The 22,767-nt window shown below is 49.8% G+C and overlaps 1 protein-coding gene across 1 annotated transcript; it reads left to right on the forward strand.

The window, feature by feature from the left end:
* The first annotated feature begins 79 nt into the window (after positions 1-79).
* Positions 80-18,539, forward strand: UBQLN4 (ubiquilin 4). The gene is made up of 11 exons (XM_031010859.3): positions 80-289; positions 2,032-2,183; positions 2,562-2,779; positions 3,356-3,618; positions 5,251-5,409; positions 9,691-9,916; positions 10,972-11,111; positions 11,649-11,732; positions 11,898-12,013; positions 12,214-12,400; positions 16,712-18,539. The coding sequence occupies exons 1-11, from the start codon at positions 182-184 to the stop codon at positions 16,862-16,864; spliced, it is 1,806 nt and encodes a 601-aa protein (XP_030866719.2). The 5' UTR covers positions 80-181; the 3' UTR covers positions 16,865-18,539.
* Positions 18,540-22,767: the final 4,228 nt, after the last annotated feature.

Raw genomic sequence — 22,767 nt, forward strand, 5'->3', positions numbered from 1 at the left:
TGAAGCCTCGGGGAGGGGAGGGGAGGAGAGGGGAGGGGAGGAGAGAGGAGGGGAGGGGAGGGGAGGGGAGAGGTGGAGAGAGGGGAGTGTTGGAGGCGCAGAAGCCGAGCCGGGCCGGCCGGGCGGGCGGGGAGGAGGAGGAGCCGGGCGGGCTGGCGGGCGGCCGGGTGGCGGCGGCGGCATGGCGGAGCCGAGCGGGGCCGAGACGAGGCCCCCCATTCGGGTCACCGTCAAGACCCCCAAGGACAAGGAGGAAATTGTGATCTGCGATCGAGCCTCGGTCAAGGAGGTAGTACAGCAGGCGGGGGGCGGGGGGAGCGCGGAGGAGGGGTCTGCGAAGAGATGGGGGGGCCTCTCTGACGGTCCGGCGTCCCGGAGGGCCCCGGAGAGGAGGGCGGGGGCCAGCTGGGACTCCGAGGAGCTGAAGGCAAGGAGAGGAGGGTAGGGGGCGCCCTGCGAGGGGAGATCTGGGGGAGCGTGGCGCGTGTTGAGGGGCGGGTTTTGCCTTGTGGCCTGGGGGCGTGGTGGAGAGTGAGGAGGGGACACCTTGCACCGGGAAGAGGGAAGGACCCTGGGTTTGAGGGGAGTGTGCCGGAGTGGGGGCCCGGGCTAGGTGCTAACTGAGAGAATGGTCCGGGGGCAGGCGGAGAGCGCCGGCGCCTACTCTGTGCCTCAGAGAACGCCCAGTGTTCTCTGAGCGACGGGGCTGTCGGGGGAGGATTTCCCTGTGCCCAGATCCTTCCCACTCTTTCAAATCGACGTGGTTACATTTGGTTCTCAGCTCTTCTGAGATTTACACGGTGTGCAGTAGGTGCTCAATAAAATCTTGTTGAATGATGGACTGTTGCCTGTGTTCGCCACCCCCTGTGGCCGCTCCATAATTTCACATAGGCGGGGCTTAAGATAGGCCATCTGGTTGGAAGAGAGGGATCTGGAAGCAGCCTCTGCTTAACAAGTGCACTGTTTTTACTTAAAGTGTGTGTTGTGTTTTGTTTTGTGTTGTGTTTTGGAGGGGCTGGTAGAATTTGGGAAGTCTAACTCCATCCTTGCTCCCTCCCTAACCACATAGAATTACTAAATTTCAGAATTTAAATACTGTATGTTCCCTACAAAGCTGAATTTGAAAACGACTCTCATTGAGAGGCAGTGTGTTTAGTTAAGAGCCTGGACTTTGGTGTCAAGACCTGAGTTCTGGTCTGCCTGAGGCAAGTTACCTTACCTCGCTGATCCTCAGTTTTCTCATCTTTAAAATGGAGATACGGCTGGGCGTGGTGGCTCACACCTGTAATCCCAGCACTTTGGGAGTCTGAGTCTGGTGGATCACCTGAGGTCACGAGTTCAAGACCAGCATGGCCAACATGGTGAAACCCCGTCTCTACTAAAAATACAATTAGCCAGGCATGGTGGTGCGTGCCTGTAGTCCCAGACACTCGGGAGGCTGAAGCAGGAGAATCACTTGAACCCGGAAGATGGAGGTTGCAGTGAGCCAAGATCGCACCTCTGCACTCCAGCCTGGGCTACAGAGCGAGACTCCGTCTCAAGATAAAAATAATAATAAAATGAAAATAACAATTAATATACTATATCTTTAACTGGTGAATAGGTAGTGCTCAATAACTGGCATCTATTTGTTGTAGTTGTTAAGAGAATACTGGGAATAGAGAGGAGAGAAAATTGGGTCTCAGAAGGCTGAAGGTCCAAAGCTGTTGAAGGAGTTGGGATGGGAGGAGGCTGCTCTGCCTTAGAGAACTAGGTGGAGGGACTGAAGCTGGGAGGCAGATAGCAGCAAGGGCTTTCTAGGGTGGGAGACTCTAGGATGGAGCTGAGAGAAGAGCCTCTCACTGGTTCATCTCCTTTGTTAAGAAAGGAGATGCTTATTGCAGCTGGAGGAATGGCGTCGAGACTACAGAAAGGACTTCCCATGACTAGAGATGAGAGCAAGAGAGTGCAGAAGGTGTTGAAAAAGAGTCAAGGTCCCTGGTAGGGGGAGTCCAGGTAGCCTCCACAGTGACCTCTGCCTCTTGATCACAGTTCAAAGAGGAAATCTCCCGGAGGTTTAAGGCTCAGCAGGATCAGCTGGTCCTGATCTTCGCAGGCAAGATCCTCAAGGATGGGGACACACTGAACCAGCACGGAATCAAGGACGGGCTCACTGTCCATCTGGTCATCAAGACCCCTCAGAAGTAAGTTCAGGAGCAGAGCAGATCCAGCTTCTGATTGGGCCTCCCCATCTGATACTTCCTCACTCATTGCTCAACTGTACCCAGAGGGCCTAAGCTGAGGCCCAGGCAGGTAGCTCCTGGATGAATATGATCTCATCTCTAGGGGAAGGGAACCTGATTTACCATTCCCAGAATGCCCTGAAGACAGATAATACTAGCTCCTTTCTCCCTCTGCTGGTTTACTGACTGCCCTCCTGCCATCACCCCACTCCAGCCTCAGGACTGCTCAGGAGGGGTCTTGGGTTAAAATAGTTGTCCCATAGCAAGCACAGAGATTGTCACGGTACCTTCCTTCTTCTAGTGCTCACTCCAACAGGATTCTCCTTTCTCTGTCCTCAGGGCTCAAGATCCAGCTGCTGCCACTGCTTCTTCCCCCTCCACACCTGACCCTGCCTCAGCACCCTCCACCACGCCTGCTTCACCCGCCACCCCTGCCCAGCCCTCCACCTCTGGCAGTGCCTCTTCGGATGCTGGCAGTGGAAGCCGGAGGAGCAGTGGTGGGGGGCCCTCTCCAGGGGCTGGGGAGGGATCCCCCAGTGCTACTGCGTCCATACTCTGTAAGCCCTCAGAGAGGATAGCACAATCTTGTTTGGGGTTGGGGAGTTGGGGAAAGCCAAGAGGAGGGAGAAACAGGAGTTCCTGCTCCTGGTCTGATGGGGATAGGGGACCCCATGACATAGGGTTCCAGACATTGATACTTGAGTCAAGCTGGGGAAGAAACTAGTCTGAGGAGTTCTCAGAGGTGGGGACCATGGCTAAGGGTTAGGAGTGAGGGGAGAAATGGGGTTGGGGATGTGGGGAACCCTAGGTAAAGGGAATGGAAGACCCTGTGAGTCTGGGGAAAAGTTGGATCCAGCAGTAGCCACATGGGCCACTCATTCAACAGACCATTGCTGGTTGCCTTCTCTCTGCTCAGTTCTGTGTTTGGCACAGCCTCAGCCTTCAGAGAGGCCTCAGTCTAGTAGGCTCACATTTTTTTGCCAGCAGTGGATCAGGGCCGGGCTGTGGGAATGACTGGAAGAGGGACATGTGAGAAGCATTTGGGGCGTGTCCTGGAGATCTGAATTCAGTGGCTCTGGCTAAGTGAGGACACTGTTCTTGTGGCAGACTGTGACCCTGCCCCCTTCCCACAGCTGGCTTTGGGGGCATCCTGGGGCTGGGCAGCCTGGGCCTGGGCTCTGCCAACTTCATGGAGCTGCAGCAGCAGATGCAGAGGCAGCTGATGTCCAATCCTGAGATGCTGTCGCAGATCATGGAGAACCCCCTGGTCCAGGATATGATGTCTAACCCTGACCTGATGCGTCACATGATTATGGCCAACCCCCAGATGCAGCAGTTGATGGAGCGGAACCCTGAGATCAGCCACATGCTCAATAACCCTGAACTCATGAGGCAGGTGAGTATGAGAGGGCTGGAGAGCTGGAGGACACTGGTGCCCAGCCGTGCCCTGCCCAGCCTTTCCTACTTTGTCCTACATTGATTTGTTCATTCGTGTATTCAGCAGTTTTGAACACTGGAGGTACAGGGATGAAAAGACAGGCCTAGCTTTTCAGGAATTCCAGGTGTCAAAGGGAAGTAGGACAAGTAAACCGGCGATTAGAATACAATGTGGCCATTGCTATCAGAAGGATAATCACGGGATCCTCTAGGAGCATAGAGAAGAGCTCCTGACCCTACCCTAAGGCTTAGAGGAGGCCTTAAGAAATGTCACCAAGCTGAGACCCAAAGGCGGAAGACGAACCAGGGGGAAAGAAAGAGAAGAGCATTCAGGGCCGAGGGACAGCAAATATAAAGGCCTGGGAGTGAAAGATAGTAGGTTGTTTGGGGAGCACTGTGGCTGGGCAGGGCCCAGTTGGGAATGGAGAACCAGGGGAGAGACTGTTGTGATGTTGCTCTTTGGGAGTTCCAGCTCATGGTCTGCTCCACCAGAGGACCAAGGTAGACGATCTTCCCAGCAGGGCTGTGGACACCAGTGCTGGACTCACCAGAAGATAATTTATGTAAGGTCAAGGACTTGTGAGTGTTTTGTTCACTGTCTAGAACAGTGCCTGGTGCGTGGTAGTCATGCAGTAAATATTTATCGAACAAATGAATTACAGGACGAGATCAGAGTTCTGGGAAGCTGGGCATATCAGTTATAAAGGAGTCTTAGAAAAGGCAAGTGTGGAGCACGTTTGGGAAGGAGAGGGAAGGTATTCCAAGTTGAATGGGAACAAGTAGTTACACTTATTTTTCTGTGATGAACTCCCCCGGGGTTGACATAGCCACCTCTTATTGAGATTGTGCCATTGGCTCCATAGAAGAAAGCCCCCATCTTCAGTGTTTCTCAAGGTTCAGGCAGAGCAAAGACTTGGGGGTGGGAATTACAGGGTGTCAGTAGCTTTATTCCAGCTTGAACGCTTTCGTTCCCCAACTTGCAGTCATTTACCAGGAATCACAGTATGGTCTTGGACAGACCAACCAACCTGGCTTTGAACACTGTCTTCACCACTCAGTGACTGTGTGTCCCAGGGCAGCAAGTCAATTAACATCTCTGAGCCTATTTGCTCATCTGCAAAATAGGGACAGAAATAAACACCTGAGATGGTTATTGTGGAGATTACATGACTTGAATTCCGTAAGCTACTTGGCCCTGTGCCCATATACAGTAGGTTCTCAGTAGATGTTAATTTTCTCTTCTGCCTCCTCCCCTTTCTTTCTGTGTCTCTTCTGACTCAGTTTCCTTGTGCACCCTGACACTTCTTTGGACACTCTGAGCCTAAGGGAGGGAAGCTGCTGCCCTCACTTCAGCTGGGATCATTGTCCTCCACTAGAAAAAGCCAACCAAAATACCCACAGGGAGGCAGGCTTGGAGCCAAGATTACAGTAGAGGAAGGAAGTCCAGTTTACTCTACTCCCTGTCACTGTGGGGCAGTTCCTGGGCCCTGGTCCTGATCCTGATACAGACCCCCTTCCTCAAGGCCCACCCTTTTCCTAGGTTGGTGCTCCCCTCGTTCCGGGGCCCATTTTGTCTCTCTCCCTTGATCAGACAATGGAGCTTGCTCGGAATCCAGCCATGATGCAAGAGATGATGCGGAACCAGGACCGGGCCCTGAGCAACCTTGAGAGCATCCCTGGAGGGTATAATGCCCTCCGCCGCATGTACACGGACATCCAGGAGCCCATGTTCAGTGCTGCCCGGGAACAGGTGGGATCAAGGGCCAGGGTAGTGGGTTGGGCTGTCTGGGCTCGAGATTCCCTACCCCTACCCCAGGCAAACCTGGGTCTGCTCTTCTTTCTTTCCCCAGTCCCCTGAGGGGTGGGCCTTGGCTTGAAGGCAGTTCTCAACAGTACATATCGGGGGATGGTCCATTTTGGCATGGACAAAAGATAAGCAGAGGTCCTTGTGGAAGTGGTTGAGGCATAGCATCCAAGGAACTTGACATCCTGACAAACTTCTTGTACCAGGGGCTCAAAGGTCACATGGCAGGCCTGAGGTCAGACGCCAGCCCTGATACAGCATGTCTCAAATATGGTCCATGGATCACCTGCATCAGAATCACCTGGGGAGCTTGTTGATAATGAGAATCCTGGTCCCCACCTTTGAGCTACTTATTGAATCCATTTCTGGGGTTGGGCCCCAGGATTATACACTTTTAAAAATGCTTTATGAATCCTATTCAAGTACACACAAAAAAATAGATAAAAATGTAACATTCTTTTTTTTGGTTTTTAATCAATGTTGCCCTAACATGTTGCCATATATAATTTCAGTGCCCTTTTGGTTCTTTCTTTCTTTCTTTTTTTTTTTTTTTTTTTGAGACGGAGTCTCGCTCTATCGCACAGGCTGGAATGCAGTGGCGCAATCTCGGCTCACTGTAACCTCCGCCTCCCGGGTTCAAGCAATTCTCCTGCCTTCTCCCTGGTGGCTAGGACTACAGGTACATGCCACCACGCCCAGCTAACTTTTTATATTTTTAGTAGAGATGGGGTTTCACCATGTTAGCCAGGATGATCTTGATCTCCTGACCTCGTGATCCGCCCACCTTGGCCTCCAAAAGTGCTGAGATTACAGGAGTGAGCCACCGCGCCTGGCCATGGTTCTTTTTAAAAATTTAATTTTACATTAAACACATTCTATGTTTGTATGTTTGAAAATGCAAAAGTTGGCCAGGCGCAGTGGCTGACGCCTGTAATCCCAGCACTTTGGGAGGCCGAGGTGGGCAGATCACGAGGTCAGGAGATCGAGACCATCCTGGCTAACATGGTGAAACCCCATCTCTACTAAAAATACAAAAAATTAGCCGGGCATGATGGCACATGCCTGTAGTCCCAGCTATTTGGGAGGCTGAGGCAGGAGAATCGCTTGAACCCGGGAGGCAGAGGTTGCAGTGAGCCAAGATCGTGCCACTGCACTCTAGCCTGGGCGACAGAGTGAGACTCCATCTCAAAAAAAAAAAAAAAAAATTCACAAGTTACACAAAGTAAACAAAAGGGTATTCCAAAAAAGTATGGAAAAGTATACAGGCTAAAAAAGGGTTTACAGAAGGGATCCCTCTGTTTCCATCTCCCAGCCAGCTCTTTTCTACCTCAGTGGTAACTAATGTTGTTAGTATTTTGTTTATTTTCCTAGACATATTTAATATTTGCAAATAAGACATAGGTAGAGTTGTAGCCTTTACAAACCCCTCCCCTCTCCTATTCTTTTTCTCTCCAGAGGTAACTACTATGCTGAAGTTGAAGTTGGGGTTTATCATTCTGATTCTTTTATTACCTATGTATATGTCTATAAACGTCTATTATTATCAAATTTTTAAATATGAGGTGGTACCATGCTGGTCTTATTATTTTAACTTGCTTTTTTTTGAGACAGAGTCTCACTGTTTCGCCCAGGCTGGAGTGCAATGGCGCGATCTCAGCTCACTGCAACCTCCACCTCCTGGGTTCAAGCGAGTCTCCTGCCTCAGCTTTCTGAGTAGCCAGGACTGCAGGCTTGCACCACCACGCCTGGCTAAGTTTTGTATTTTTTAGCAGACACAGGGTTTCACCATATTGGCCAGGCTGGTCTCGAACTCCTGACCTTGTCATCTGCCTGCCTCAGCCTCCCAAAGTGCTGGGATTACAGGTGTGAGCCACTGCACTTGGCCACTTTTTTTTTTTTTTTAATACAACCTTTAAAAATGTTTTGTGTTTTTGGTTTGTTTTGTTTTTTTGAGACGAAGTTTCACTCGTTGCCCAGGCTGGAGTGCAATGGCATGATCTCAGCTCACTGCAACCTCCGCCTCCCGGGTTCAAGTGATTCTCCTGCCTCAGCCTCCCGAGTAGCTGGGACCACAGGCACCCGCCACCACGCCCAGCTATTTTTTTTTTTTTTTTTTTTGTATTGTTAGTAGAGATGGGGTTTCACCATGTTGGCCAGGCTGGTCTCGAACTCCTGACCTCAGGTGATCCACCCACCTCGGCCTCCCAAAGTGCTGGGATTATAGGCGTGAGCCACCGTGCCCGGCCTAAAACTGAGAAACTTTTAAAATATTTATTTCATTTAAAAATGACAATTTATTACAAGTTGGCGGAGCGTAGTGGCGCATGCCTGTAATCTCAGCATTTTGGGAGGCTGAGGCGGGTGGATCACCTGAGGTCAGGAGTTTGAGACCAGCCTGGCCAACATGGCGAAACCCCATCTCTACTAAAAATACAAAACTTAGCCAGGCGTGGTGGTGGGTGCCTGTCATCCCAGCTTCTCAGGAGGCTGAGGCAAGAGAATTGCTTGAACCCTGGAGGCGGAGGTTGCAGTGAGCCGAGATTGTGCCATTGCACTCCAACCTGGGCAGCAAAACAAGACTCCATCTCAAAAAAAAAAAAAATTATTACAAGTTAACATAAATAACATTATTTTGAAAAATAACTTTATTTTCCAAAACAAACAAAACTGTAGAGGAAAGTGTGGACTTGTTTTACATTTTTGTAGTTCTCTTTGATGTCTAGCTTACTACAAGACAGCTGGTTCTCAGATCTGCATTCAGTTTGCAATGTCACATGTCATGTAGACTTTGGAAAACTCCACTGTATCCTCATGAGAGAATAAGTGAAAAAGACAAATTCATGTCTTAGAAATATGAAAACAGTTTTAATGCTTGCAGGGGTCCCAGGACCACACTTTGAGAACTGTTGTATTAGAGGAGTATTATAAGCATTAGAATAAATGTGTCAGGCACATAGTAGGTGCTCAATAAATGATGGTTGTTATCACTGTGGGTAGTTCAGGAAAAGAGATTTCGTCCTTAGAGTGTACCAGGAAGAATAAAGTGAGCCCAGAACAAGGTGGGGTGAGGTGCTAGGCAAGTATCAGAACAAGAAATCTGAAACAGGCACAGAGGCTGAAACCATGGTGCCTGAACCCTGGCCTGTGAGCTCTGTTATCTGAACAGGATCTGGTGAGGTGAAGGAAACAGCTCAGAGTAGGAGAATCCTTGGTTAGCCCCGGTCCCCATGACCCACTTTCAATGAACAGGAAATGCAGCTCAATATGAAACCCTATGGTGGGGAGGGGCTGAGGTAGGACCACCTGGGAACTCAGGAGAGGGAGCTGCTGAGCTCTTAGACCACAAGAAAGGCTGAGTAGGGAAAACTGAGTCTGGGACTCCCTCAGCCAGAGCTCTGTGCTAGGTGCTGGAGGGGAGGAGGTTCCGGTGTTGCCTTTGGGAAGCACACCATCCCATGGGGTATGGACCTGAGATATCCTGGGGGCACAGTGAGGAGCATGGTAGGGCAAGGGGGACCAGAAGTAAACTGAGGCCTGTCCATCTGAAGTAGCCAGTGTGTAGAGGTAGGGTTTGGAGCAGGAGGGGAAAACCTAGAGAGGGCATATTCTGCTGGAGGTGTGTTCTGCTAGGGGCCGCCACTGTGGTGTGCCTGGATGGACAGAGAATGCCAGGTAGGGGACCTGGGGAGTGAGGGAAAGGTTCTGGGGAGTTAGGATTAGTCCAAGGAGGCTGGGGAAAGGGAAGATCGGGGTTCAAGTAGAGAGCCAGGTTTGACAGCCCACTCCCATTAAGCCAGTAGTTAGTTATTGAGCACCTACTAGTGTCGGGGCTGGGGGTGCACAGGCAAATCTGACATTGTCTCTGCCCCTTGAGGTACAGGAACACAAATATTTGGCTACACAATGGGAAAACTGTGTGTAAAGTGCAGTGGGTTACACAGGAGATGATTAGAGACCAAATATTGAAAGCCACCGGGGGGATGGGAAGTTTTCAATTATCTGAGAGTTTCAGTTATCCAGTCACTAGCATCAGCTAGCTCCCACCCTATGGAGCAAGGAAGGAGCTATCCATTGTGGGGCAAAGAACTGAACTGAGGACCTCCAAGGTCTTAGATCTCTCTCCCTTTTCTGGGGAAGGGGAGGCTATTAAGTGAGAGGAGAGAATGGGCCTAGCCCTTGTCCCTGATTTGTTTCAGTCCTTAACCCAAAACCTTTCCCTCCTCCCAGTTTGGCAACAATCCCTTCTCTTCCCTGGCCGGGAACTCCGACAGCTCATCCTCCCAGCCTCTGCGGACTGAGAATCGAGAGCCCCTCCCTAACCCCTGGAGCCCCTCGCCCCCCACCTCCCAGGCCCCCGGGTCCGGTGGGGAGGGCACCGGAGGATCGGGGACCAGCCAGGTGCACCCGACAGTCTCGAACCCCTTTGGGATCAATGCGGCTAGCCTGGGGTCAGGTATGTCCTAGGATGGAAGGAGCTTAGTGGGGTCACCAGGGCAGCCCCTCTGTCCCAGGACTGAATGGGGTTCATACTGCTCCAGGATTTTGAAGACAGAGGTGAGACTATCGAGGCCACAGAGGGGGCTCTGCCGTCTGGGATAGTGGCCGGGTGAGGGCTGGTTCTGGCCATGTCCTGATATCCCTAGGAGTGACCTAAGTAATAGCTCATGAGTAAACCAGGCCCCACTTCCTAAGCTCCATGAGCACCTCTGGTATTATCCAGTGTAAAAGGTTCAGACTGCTGTGGGGAGAGGGGGCTGGAGAGGAATCAAGGCAGACCTGGGGAGAGGCAGATGTGAGGCTGGGGGAAAGGGATGTGCAGGGCTTGCCACGTACAGAAGAACAGGTTATGCACTGCACAACCCTAGAGGATGCTCCATTTATCTGGACTATGACTGTACACATGGCCTGGGGGATGTCTTCAGCAGATGCTCTAATTTCTCTGCACTCTGGGGGATATCTTGATTGGGAAAGTTCCTTCCCTCTGTGTGTTTTAGTTTCCTTATTTGTAAAGTAAGGACTGGAACTTGATCCATGATTTTAAAATTGTGCTCCTGCATCCTGGAAAGGTCTTCATCTCCAGGATGAGGAAGGAACCAATGGGAGAGGCTGCAGCCCTCCTGCCCCAGCTCCAGCCAGACCATTAACACACTTGGTTTCTGAGTGAGATTTAGCATGAGGAAAGGGTCTCTGCTGCTAAGACAAGTTTGATCTAGATGATATTTAATCATTTCTTTCCAAATTGGACATAATTTGAGCTTATGGCAGGAACAGTCCAGAGAGGCATAAATCAGACCCAGTTCCTAGCTGGCTTGTCCTTATCAAGTAAATGGAAAAGGGGCCAGGCCAAAGCAGGGCAAGATGACCTTGGACTTGGGATGCCACAATCCTAGGGTGCCCACTGGACCATTGCTTTTCTGAGTTTTGTAGTCATTCGGTGTTTGAAGTGAGGCCTTCGGTTTCCATCTGGACCCTTTCTCTCCTGTTTTCTTTTTTTCCGCCTTGTCCTAGGGATGTTCAATAGCCCAGAAATGCAAGCCCTCCTCCAGCAGATCTCTGAGAACCCCCAGCTGATGCAGAATGTGATCTCAGCACCCTACATGCGCAGCATGATGCAGACGCTTGCCCAGAACCCCGACTTTGCTGCTCAGGTATCAAACCAGCATGAGGAGAGTATTGTTGGGGAGAGAGTTCCTCTTGGTTGGGGGCAGTTTCTTGTGGTCAAAACACTGTGGAGCCAGACTGCCTGGGTTTGCATCCCAAGCTCTGCTGCTTCCCAGCTGTGTGAGTTAAGCAAGTTATTTAGCCTCCCAGTTTCTTTATCTGTAAGATGATAATAACAATAGTTCCTACCTCCTATAGTTGTGAGGATTAAATGAGTTAATACACGTTAAGTGCTTAGAACATGGCGTGTGACAGAGTAAGTTCTGTATACCTGGAAATGTTAGCTGTCCTCATCATCATCAGACCCAGGGCTGAGCAGCCTGACTCCTCATACTCTTCATTACCCAGAGCATAGTTCCATTTCCTCTCACTGTCCCACTTAGGCCTTCAGGATACTTTGAGATCCCTGGAGAAGCTGGCCAGATTTCCTGCAGTGGTAGGGGGTGCCCAGGGAGTCTGAGGCTGTGGGGAAATTCTTAGGGCGAAAAGGCCCAGGTCTCCCCCTGCTACCTTCACCCTGGCAGATGATGGTGAATGTGCCGCTCTTCGCGGGGAACCCCCAACTGCAGGAGCAGCTCCGCCTGCAGCTCCCAGTCTTCCTGCAGCAGGTGAGTGAGGAGCCTAGATGGGTGGAAGTTGAGGGCAAGGGGTAGTCCCTGAAGCCCAATGGGTGGAAATGAAGTTGGGGCAGAGCTTGACTCTGGACTCCTAGTTGAGGTTGTCTCCTCTTTCCTGCCACCTCTTGATGCCTTTCTCTGCTTATTTCTCACCAGATGCAGAACCCAGAGTCACTCTCCATCCTTACCAATCCCCGAGCCATGCAGGCATTGCTGCAGATCCAGCAGGGACTACAGACCTTGCAGACCGAGGCCCCTGGGCTGGTACCCAGGTGAGGGTAGGGGGGCAGGAGGGCAGCAAGGTTCTAGCAACTTCTCCCCTTCAACTCTTCTCTCTGCCACTCTCTCAGCATCCTTTGTGTCTCTGAGGGTCTGTTTTCCTGTTTCTTCCAACTGCTTTTCCTTCTGGATCTCACATTCTCATCCCTTTTTTGGATGCCATCTCCTACCTCTTGGTCTCTCTTGCCTACAGCCTTGGCTCCTTTGGGATGTCCCGGACCCCAGCACCCTCAGCAGGCAGCAACGCAGGGTCTACGCCCGAGGCCCCCACTTCCTCACCAGCCACGCCAGCCACATCTTCTCCAACAGGGGCTTCCAGCGCCCAGCAGCAACTCATGCAGCAGATGATCCAGCTTTTGGCTGGAAGTGGAAACTCACAGGTACATGAGGCAGTGGGGGCAGGTGCTGGGAGCACCACTTTGATCCTGGGAGGTTTCAAGGGAAGCAATAGAATAGAGGCAGTAGGGCAAGCTTGGGAGTCAGGTCCTGTTCTGCCACTTGCTAGCCTTGGGCAGGTTACTGATCCTCCCTGAGTTCAGTTTGTGCAGATGTGAAATAGAGATGAGAAGAGTAATGGTACTTACCCGTGCACTACGTACTGTTCTAAATGCTTTAGATTTTGGAGCTCATTTACGACTCATTTACCACATTCCTCACAATAGCCTCATGAGAAAGCTATTATTATTATTTCTGTGTTAAAGATGGGGAAAACTGAGGCCCGGAAAGGTTAAGTGGCTTACTCACTTACATAGCTAGTAGATAATGAAGCCAAGACTCAAACCCAGGCATTCCACCTCCAGAATTTACACTATACCATTTCTGCTTATATCAAAGGATCCTTTTGATAATTAAAGCAGCCCCCATCTCTGAGACTCTGGGGAGGGGGATTCTGCGAGGTAACCAAAGCCCTGGGAAAGTCAAGGCCAGGGGCTGGCAGGAGGGGCAGGGATGACCTACCTCGAGTGAACCTTTCTCTGACCTCTGTGACTCATCTGGAAAAGCCATTCAACCAAAATGTATGTTTACCCAGCTTTGTGCAAGGCACGAGAGAGCTAAACTAGGTGGTGTCCAGTCCAGGTGCAACCCAAGTTAACTTCTGTGGACTGGCCGGGCGCGGTGGCTCACGCCTGTAATGCCAGCACTTTGGGAGGCTGAGGCGGGCGGATCACGAGGTCAGAAGATCGAGACCATCCTGGCTAACACGGTGAAACCCCATCTCTACTAAAAAATACAAAAAAAAAAATTAGCCAGGCGTGGTGGCAGGTGCCTGCAGTCCCAGCTACTCAGGAGGCTGACACAGGAGAATGGGGTGAACTCGGGAGGTGGAGCTTGCAGTGAGCCAAGATGGTGCCACTGCACTCCAGCCTGGGCGACAGAGCGAGACTCCATCTCAAAAAAAAAAAAAAAAAATTGTGTGGACTGTGATAAGAAGCAACAAGGAGCACTGGAAAGGGCTTGCTTTTTTTTTTTTTTTTTGAGACAGAGTTTTGCTCTTGTTGCCCAGGCTGGAGTGCAATGGCACAACCTCTGCCTCCCAGGTTCAAGCCATTCTCCTGCCTCAACCTCCTGAGTAGCTGGGATTACAGGCATGCGCCACCACACCCGGCTAATTTTTTTGTATTGTTAGTAGAGATGGGGTTTCACCATGTTGTCCAGGCTGGTCTCGAACTCCTGACCTTAGGTGATCTGCCTGCCTCGGGCTCCCAAAGTGCTGGGATTATAGGCGTGAGCCACCACACCCATCCAGAAAGGGCTTTTATACTGCAAGTCAGGGGGCCTTAGTGGCTGACTTTCTCTATGACCCCAGGCAAGTCCTGTCTTTTCTCTGGATCGAACATTGTTCCTTTCAACACCAGGTGGATGGTGCTTGCTGGACTCTTTCTAGCTATAAGAGTCTCGCTCTGTCGCCCAGGCTGGAGTGCAGTGTCCGGATCTCAGCTCACTGCAAGCTCCGCCTCCTGGGTTTAGGCCATTCTCCTGCCTCAGCCTCCCGAGTAGCTGGGACTAAAGGCGCCCACCACCACGCCCGGCTAATTTTTTGTATTTTTAGTAGAGACGGGGTTTCACCATGTTAGCCAGGATGGTCTCGATCTCCTGACCTCGTGATCCGCCTGCCTCAGTCTCCCAAAGTGCTGGGATTACTGGCGTGAGCCACCGCACCCGGCCGCTATAAGAGTCTTTTGTTCATAATCAAGGCTTGTGCTTTCCAAATACCCCTTGGGCAAACATTTACAGGAGATAATTAGAGGAATGACAAGAATGAAAAGCCAAGCTAGCCAGGCGGTGGCTCACTTCTGTAATCCCAGCAATTTGGGAGGCAGAGGCAGGCAGATCACCTGAGGTCAGGAGTTCAACACCAGCCTGACCAACATGGAGAAACCCCGTCTCTACTAAAAATACAAAATTAGCTGGGTGTCATGGCGCATGCCTATCATCCCAGCTACTCGAGAGGTTGAGGCAGGAGAGTCACTTGAACCTGGGAGGCAGAGGTTGTAGTGAGCCGAGATCGTGCCATTTTACTCCAGCCTGGGCAACAAGAGCGAAACTCCATCTCAAAAAAAAAAAAAAAAGCCAGGCCAGGAGTGTGGCTCATGCCTGTAATCCCAGTGCTTTGGGAGGCCAAGGCAGGGGACTGCTTGAGGCCAGGAGTTCGAGACCAGCCTGGGCAACGCGGGGAGACCCAGTGTGTAAAAATTTTTTTCTTTTAAAAAAAGGCTTAGTGCAAGCTGGGCATGGTGGCTCATGCCTGTAATCCCAACATTTTGGGAGGCCAAGGCAGGTGTATCACTTGAGGCCAGGAGTTCAAAACCCACCTGGCCAACATGGTGAAACCACGTCTCTACTAAAAATATAAAAATTAGCCGGGCTTGGTGGCATGCACCTGTAATCCCAGCTATTCAGGAGGCTGAGGCAGGAGAATCGCTTCAACCCGGGAGGCAGATCATGCCACTGCATCCAGCCTGGGTGACAGAGCGAGACTCCGTCTCAAAAAAAAAAAAAAAAAAAAAAAAAAAGACCTAGTGCAGTGGCTCATGCCTGTAATCCCAGCAGTTAGAGAGGCCAAGGCAGGAGGATCACTTGAGACCAGCCTGGGCAACATAGCAAGACCCTTTCTCTGCTAAAAAAATTTTTTTCTTTATTTTTTATTTATTTATTTTTTTTTGAGATGGAGTCTCACTCTGTCCCCCATGCTGGAGTGTTATGGCACAGTCTCGGCTCACTGCAACCTCCGCCTCCCGGGTTCAAGCGATTCTCCTGCCTCAGCCTCCTGAGTAGCTGAGACTACAGGCTCCTGTCACCACGCCCAACTAATTTTTGTATCTTTAGTCTCGGGGTATCGCCATGTTGGCCAGTCTGGTCTCGAACTCCTGACCTCAAGTGATCCACCTGCCTCAGCCTCCCAAAGTGCTGGGATTACAGGCATGAGCCACCACACACTTTTGTTTTTTTAAGATGTACTCTGTCTTCCAGGCTGGAGTGCAGTGGCGCAATTTCAGCTCACTGCACCTCTGCCTCCCGGATTCAAGCGATTCTTCTGCCTCAGCCTCCCAAGTAGCTGGGACTACAGGCATGCGCCACCACACCTGGGTAATTTTTTGTGTTTTTAGTAGACATGGGGTTTCGCCATGTTGGCCAGGCTGGTCTTGAACTCCTGACCTCAGGCAAACTGCCCATCTTGGCCTCCCAGAGTGCTGGGATTATAGGCATGAGCCACTATGCCCAGCCAAAAAAAAATTTTTTTTTAATTAGCTGGGCAAGGTGGTACACATCTGTAGCCCCAGTTACTCAGGAGGCTCAGATAGAAGGATCACCTGAGCCCAGGAGATAGAGGCTGCAGTGAGCTATGATTCTGCCACTATATTCCAGCGTGGGTGCAAGACCCTGTCTCAAAAAAAAAAGGAAATACTTCTCTTTTATAAATAACTGTTGATCAGTGAAACAAAATTAAATAGCTTCTTAACTGGGACCCTTCTCTAGCCTTTCATATGGCTGTACGTGTGATGACTATTAGGAGGCGCCTTGGAGGTCATGCTTAGTATGCATCTTATTTGACCACAGAGCATTTGGCTTTTGGAGTGCCTGTTAACATCTCCAGTGTTTATGGAAAGTAATGAGGAATATATGCTGATCTAGGCCTATCAGTTATCTTGAAAATCTAAAAAAGATATCCGCCTGCCATATTATTACACAGTTTTGTTTGTTTTTTTGTTTTTGTTTTTGTTTTTTGAGACAGAGTCTCGCTCTGTTGCCCAGGCTGGAGTGCAGTGGCACGATCTCGCCTCACTGCAAGCTCCGCCTCCCGGATTCACGCCATTCTCCTGCCTCAGCCTCCTGAGTAGCTGGGACTACAGGACACCCACCACCACACCCAGCGAATTTTTTGTATTTTTAGTAGAGATGGGGTTTCGCCGTGTTAGCCAGGATGGTCTCGATCTCCTGACCTCATGATCCGCCCGCCTCAGCCTCCCAAAGTGCTGGGATTACAGGCGTGAGCCACCGTGCCCGGCCATTACACAGTTATTTAGGACTTGGGACCTAGGCTCCTGGGCCCCCATTTGCAGCTCATCTTCCTGCCCTCCTGATTGACTCTGAGAATATTAGAGAAGACCTGCTGGTCTTAGAAACCCTTAATTCAAATAGGGCCCCCAAGATTGGTCCTGTGCCCACTTCACAAGGCCTGTCCCCTCCAGGTGCAGACGCCAGAAGTGAGATTTCAGCAGCAGCTGGAGCAGCTCAACTCCATGGGCTTCATCAATCGTGAGGCCAACCTGCAGGCCCTGATTGCCACAGGAGGGGACATCAACGCAGCTATCGAGAGACTGCTGGGCTCCCAGCTCTCCTAATCCCTCGGCCCATGCCTCCTGCCTCTCCCCTCCCTCGATGTCAGCATTCGGTTCTTCTGTCAATCCTTACCCTCTGCAGCTTGTCATCCCTTCCGTCTTCTCCCTCATCCGTTCCAAACAGCAGGGTGACTTTAGAGGCATGGGCTCCAACCCCTTAGCTCTGTCTGAGAATTATGGTTTTACTGCTATGTCTCTAACAGAATCTTCTCTCCTGGTCTCCTTGAGCAGTGCTACTTAAACAGTTTTCACAGTTTCATTGATTGACTCTACCTCCTTGCCCCACACCACTTTTGCAATCTTTAAACTTTCAGTGGCTGTGCAGAGTCGAGGGAGGAACCAGCTCTCTGGTTTACTGGAACATAGTCTTCCATCTATACCACTAGGGTTTTGTCTTATGTTTACTTTTGGTAACTCTCTTCCTTCTTTTTCTCCCTACCCCCCAACCCCTAGCCCAACCAATGCTAGAATTTGTTGCTCTGAAGGAGGAGCAGGTGAAACAGGTGGTAATTTTCCTTCTCAGCCCCTATTCTGGTTCATTCAGCACTTTTTGGTGGGAACTGTTGGAAATTCCAGGGTAAGGAGGAAGACGCCTGTTCTCCCTGTCTGAAGAGGGAGATGAGACAGCTCTCTGGACAGGAATTAACAAACCCTGGAGCAGCCCAGAGGAAATTCGTGTGAAAGAGGAGGGAATGAGATTATTCGGAGGAAGGGAATGGGGGAGACAGCCTGAGTAAAAGGCTTGGAAGTTGGAATTAACAGTGGGGAGCAGAAGCACTCATAGCTCTTTTAGGCAGAAGAATCCAGGCCCAAGCTGGCAGAAGAGACTTAGAGATGCTAATGGAATTTAAACTGAAGAAAGGAGCCCAATGAAGCTAAGCGCCACGCCCCACAAGGGGTCATATTGGCTTTAGTTCCTCAAGCACATGTGCTTATATGCACACACACACACATTTCCATGGACCCAGGTCTTGCTTGTGTCCCCAGGCACCAGTAGTTTGAGCCCCCCTCAAAAGACATGAAGGGGGTTGGGGTCTGTGTGAGTAGTGGGAAGGTGCATGTGTATCCACATGTGTGCATACACTCTTAAGTTGGGTGGGAAGTGGATTCCTTGTTGGTTTCTGGTTCAGAGTGCTCTCCCACCACCAGAGACAAGTGGGTAAAAAGGTCAGTCCATTGCAGGAATATATATCCGGGAGAGCTAGGTCCCTTGGGGCTCTGGATGCTGGGTAACCCAGAGGTAATGTGGGTACCCTTTCTGAAGCTGTCAGGGCTGTGACTAGCACCCTTATCACCCCTCACTGCCTTGTGGGAATAGTAGAGGGTTTTTTTCCTCCAGAGCCCCTGGCCTTTCAGTTCTTAACTATTTCCCTCCAGGCCAGAAAGTTTTCTTTGAGGAAGGAGAGGAGAGGGTGGCAATGATGCCTTTGATCTGGAATTGGACATTTCTCTGTCAGAGCACAGAGGAGGCTCATATCACCTCTTCCCTCTCCTACTTGGCCCAGCTGCTTGGAGGACTGACCCCATGGCTGAGAATATGACGGCAAGAGGAACAGAGTGCTCCAAGTGGGAAAGGGTCCCAAGCAGTCCAGAGAAGATGTCTGTGTGGCTTTCCCTCCCTGCCTCCCCCAGCTCCCACACTGGCCTTTGTAAATAAATGGCGTGGTCTTTGTTGTGAGAGTGTGTTGGCGTTTGTTTTTTTGAGGAAGAAGCTGGCTGAAAACAACTTCTTGGTTTTCCAGGGCAAGAATTGTGATCTAGAGGAATTTGAAGTTTGGTTCAGTTACTACAGATGTTAAGAAATATTAAAAGTGGCTGAGATCATGCCATTGCACTACAGCCTGGGCAACAAGAGCGAAACTGCATCTCAAAAAAACAAGAAATATTAAAAGGTTTTAGCCTGGCAACATAGGGAGACCTTGTCTCTACGAAAAATTTAAAAATTAGCCAGGCATGGTGGTGTGGGCCTGTAGTCCCAGCTACATGGGAGGCTGAGGCAGGAGGATCACTTGAGCCCAAGAAGTCAAGGCTCCAGTGAGCTGTGATTGCGCCGCTGCACTCCAGCCTGGGAGACAAAGTGAAACCCTGTCTCAAAAGAAAAAAAAATTATATATATATATATATAGAGAGAGAGAGAGAGAGAAGGTTAAGGGATAACTGATGATGGAAGTATCAATAATATATGACTTGGGAATGGGGAGGACTGCATTCTTCCATTCCCCATCAGACCATTGGGTATCTGAGATCTCTTCCCCCACTTCCCCATAGGTCAGGTGTGGTAGAGGAAACTATGAATTGTAAGATTATTGCCTCCATCCTCTGATCTTTTGGCAAGATTGCCCTCCCCTTACCTTAGGTTAAAAAGTAAAACAAGGCTGGGCACAGTGGCTCACGCCTATAATCCCAGCACTTTGGGAGGCTGAGGTGGGTGGATCACGAGGTCAGGAGTTCGAGACCAGCCTGGCCAAGATGGTGAAACCCTGTCTCTACTAAAAATACAAAAATTAGCCAGGCACGGTGGCAGGTGCCTGTAATCCCAGCTACTCAGGAGGCTGAGGCAGGAGAATCGCTGGTACCAGGGAGGCAGAGGTTGCAGTGAGCCGAGATTGTGCCACGCACTCCAGCCTGGGGGCGACAGAGCAAGACTCCGTCTCAAAAAAAAAAAAAAAAAGTAAAACAAAAACTCTTGCAGACAGGTTTTATGCCAGTGAAGTTTGGTAGTTATTAATCTTGAGCTCAGACTAAACCTGGCATTACCACTAATCATGTAAGTTTGAGGAAGTCTTTCCACACCTATGGGGTTTTATCTTTTGTACAGTGAAGTTATGGACTACGGTTCTGTGGAACATGAATAAGCCAAGAGTGGGAGGTTCCACTTTGATAATGGTAGACTAGATGCCTGAGACCGATACTCTCACTAGAAATTTTAAAATCTGGGAAAAATACATAAAAAATCGAAAAAGCATCAAAGAGTGAATAAGACTGACTGGAACCCAGAGGGGAAAGAAACTCTAAAGACTGGCTGCCTTTGACTTGGAGGCCAATTAGGAAAAGGTTGCTGAGAGGCTGAGCTGTGGGTTTTTTTGTTTTGTTTTTGTTTTTTTGTGTGTTTTTTTTTTTTTTCGAGATGGAGTTTCACTCTTGTCACCCAGGCTAGAGTGCAGTGGTGCAATCTCGGCTCACTGCAACCTCCCCATCCCAGGTTCAAGTGATTCTCCTGCCTCACCCTCCTGAGTAGCTGGGATTACAGGTGCCCGCCATGACACCCAGCTAATTTTTTGTGTTTTTAGTAGAGATGGGGTTTCACCATGTTGGCCAGGCTGGTGTCGAACTTCTGACCTCAGGTGATCTGACAGCCTCGGCCTCCCAAAGTGCTGGGATCACAGGCGTGAGCCGTCGCGCCCAGCCCATGCCCAGCTAATTTTTATATTTTTTTGTAGAGATGGGATTTCACCATGTTGCCCAGACTGGTCTCAAACTCCTGGGGTCAAGCAACGAAGGAAGGAGCAAGCAAACGAGATGTTCAGCAAGATAAAGTGGGGCAGGGATTGAATATATCTAGCAAAAAAAAAAAAAAAAAAAAAACCTGGAATCATCAGGCTCACACATGCCATTCACAAAAATAAAATGTGCTTTATTTCTAAGCGGAAGGATTACACTCTGCTCTTCTGGCTTCTGCCCAGAGCTTTCCTTGGAGCCCCGTGGAGATCTGGACCATCACCCATTAGTGAAGCTCACAGCTGAGTCAGTCTCACCCGGGCTCCTCCTTGCTCCAGAGTCGGATGCCTTGTTTTCCTCCACTGACTTCTGCTTCCTGTGGCAGCAGCTACATAAGTATTGGCAAAAACATGGACAGACAACTTGGTTTCATTGGTGGATAAGCTCAAGCTACTTTCCAAGATGCTCAGGTGCTCCTTGTGCCTCACTTGGCGGATTCTTGAGTACGGGCATTGCCTCTGTCCTGTCCTAGGTGATTGCAAAGAGGTAGGGGGCCCCTCTCTCTGGTCCTCCTCCTCTTCCTCATCCTCCTTGTCCTCCTTGTCTTCCTCTTTCACCTCATTTTTCCTCATCTGGAGAATGCAAACCTTGTTCTGCTTCCGCCTGTTCGTCTGAACAAGGCTGGGATCTTCTTCCTTGGGGGAATCCAAGAGCAAGGAATGAAGCATGCTCTCCACCGACCCATCCTGTTACATATGGGACTTTGCCTCTGTCGTTGGCGGGGAGGCGAAGTGCCGCAGAGAAGCATGGAGATCAGAGAGCAAACCTAAACCAAGTGCCCATCTGTCTGTGAGAACTGAGCAGACAGCAGAGGTTAAAAAACACTGTCCTGGCCCGGAAGACACGTTCACTTAAAATACTAAAGACAAGCTACAAAGCAGTATCTGCAAAGGATACACAGGCATATCCTGAATGCATTAAACGTTCATTCTTTTTTTTTTTTTTTCTGAGACGGAGTTTCACTCTTGTTGCCCAGGCTGGAGTGCAGTGGTGTGATCTCTGCTTACTGCAACCACCACCTCCTGGGTTCAAGTGATTCTCCTGCCTTGCCCTCCCAAGTAGCTGGGATTACAGGCGTGAGCCATCGCACCCGGCCAAATGCTCATTCTTTTCAAAGGGTTGTAATGCAAATATTTAGGTTAAATAAAGACTCATTTTGGCCGGGCGTGGTGGCTCACGCCTGTAATCCCAGCACTTTGGGAGGCCAAGGCAGGGAGATCACGAGGTCAGGAGTTCAAGACCAGCCTGCCCAATATGGTGAAACCCCCATCTCTACTAAAAATACAAAAACTAGCCAGGCGTGGTGGCACGTGCCTGTAATCCCAGCTATTCAGGAGACTGAGGCAGGAGAGTCGCTGGGCGGCAGAGCAAGACTCCATCTCAAAAAAAAAAAAGACTCATTTTGGAAGGCAGATAATCACCCATTAATTTACCTGCTCTAGAAATCCTGCTTGTTCATATTTGAACAATCCTGCTTGTTCATATTTGATGGATACGTTTATTATCTTCATTGTGGTGATGATTTCACGAGTATATATATATGTCAAAACTTATCAAATTGTACACTTTAAATATGTACAGTTTATTGTGTGTCAGAGCTCAATAGCAAAAAACAGCTAGCATTTAAACCCTCCCTCAAATAGACAATTAAGAAGTTCTTCCATCCTGGCTAACACTGCGAAACCCCGTCTCTACTAAAAATACAAAACAAAAAAATTAGCCAGGCGTGGTGGCATACGCCGGTAGTCCCAGCTACTTGGGAGGCTGAGGCAGGAGAATTGCTTGAACCCGGGAGGCGGAGGTTGCAGTGAGCTGAGATCGTGCCACTGCACTCCAACCTGGGTGACAGAGCGAGACTCCATCTCAAAAAAAGAAAAAAAAGAAGTTCCTATACCAAGTGCGTTTAAGAGCATATGAGTATTGAAAGGATATTAGGAAGGACTAATAAGAATCGAGTGGCTAACTGGGAGGTGGTTCTTTTGTGTGTGAACTCTTGAGCCAAACTGAGCTCAAACTCTAGCATCTTTGCTTTCTACTTATGCGGTCTTGGGAGAGTTATTCAACCTGCCTGTGCCTGAGTTTGTTCATCTGAAAAATGGGGAAAATAGTAGTACCTGCCTTATAGGATTGTTATGATAGTTAAATGAGATGTAAATTCTTACAAAATAGCATGTGGTAAGTACTCAGTAAATGTTAGCTATGATTACTATTATTGTTGATATTACTATTATTATTGGTGGTGGAATTTTTTTTTCTGAAAGTGGTAATTCTGTTTTGTTTTGAGGCAGGATCTCCCTCTGTCACCCAGGTTGGAGTGCAGTGGGGCATTCACAGCTCACTGAAGCCTCAACCTCCCAGGCTCAAGCAATCAATCCAACTCAGCCTCCAAAAGTGCTGGGATTACAGGC

Source organism: Gorilla gorilla, chromosome 1 (assembly GCF_029281585.2).
Source record: "Gorilla gorilla gorilla isolate KB3781 chromosome 1, NHGRI_mGorGor1-v2.1_pri, whole genome shotgun sequence".
NCBI lineage: Eukaryota > Metazoa > Chordata > Mammalia > Primates > Hominidae > Gorilla > Gorilla gorilla.

Bases quoted from the DNA above. Each gene is read 5' to 3' on its own strand.
- UBQLN4 (XM_031010859.3), top strand. From the start codon at position 182: ATGGCGGAGCCGAGCGGGGCCGAGACGAGGCCCCCCATTCGGGTCACC. The intron at 11,733-11,897 runs GTGAGTGAGGAG...ATTTCTCACCAG, and splicing joins TCCCAGTCTTCCTGCAGCAG to ATGCAGAACCCAGAGTCACT. The intron at 12,401-16,711 runs GTACATGAGGCA...TGTCCCCTCCAG, and splicing joins CTGGAAGTGGAAACTCACAG to GTGCAGACGCCAGAAGTGAG.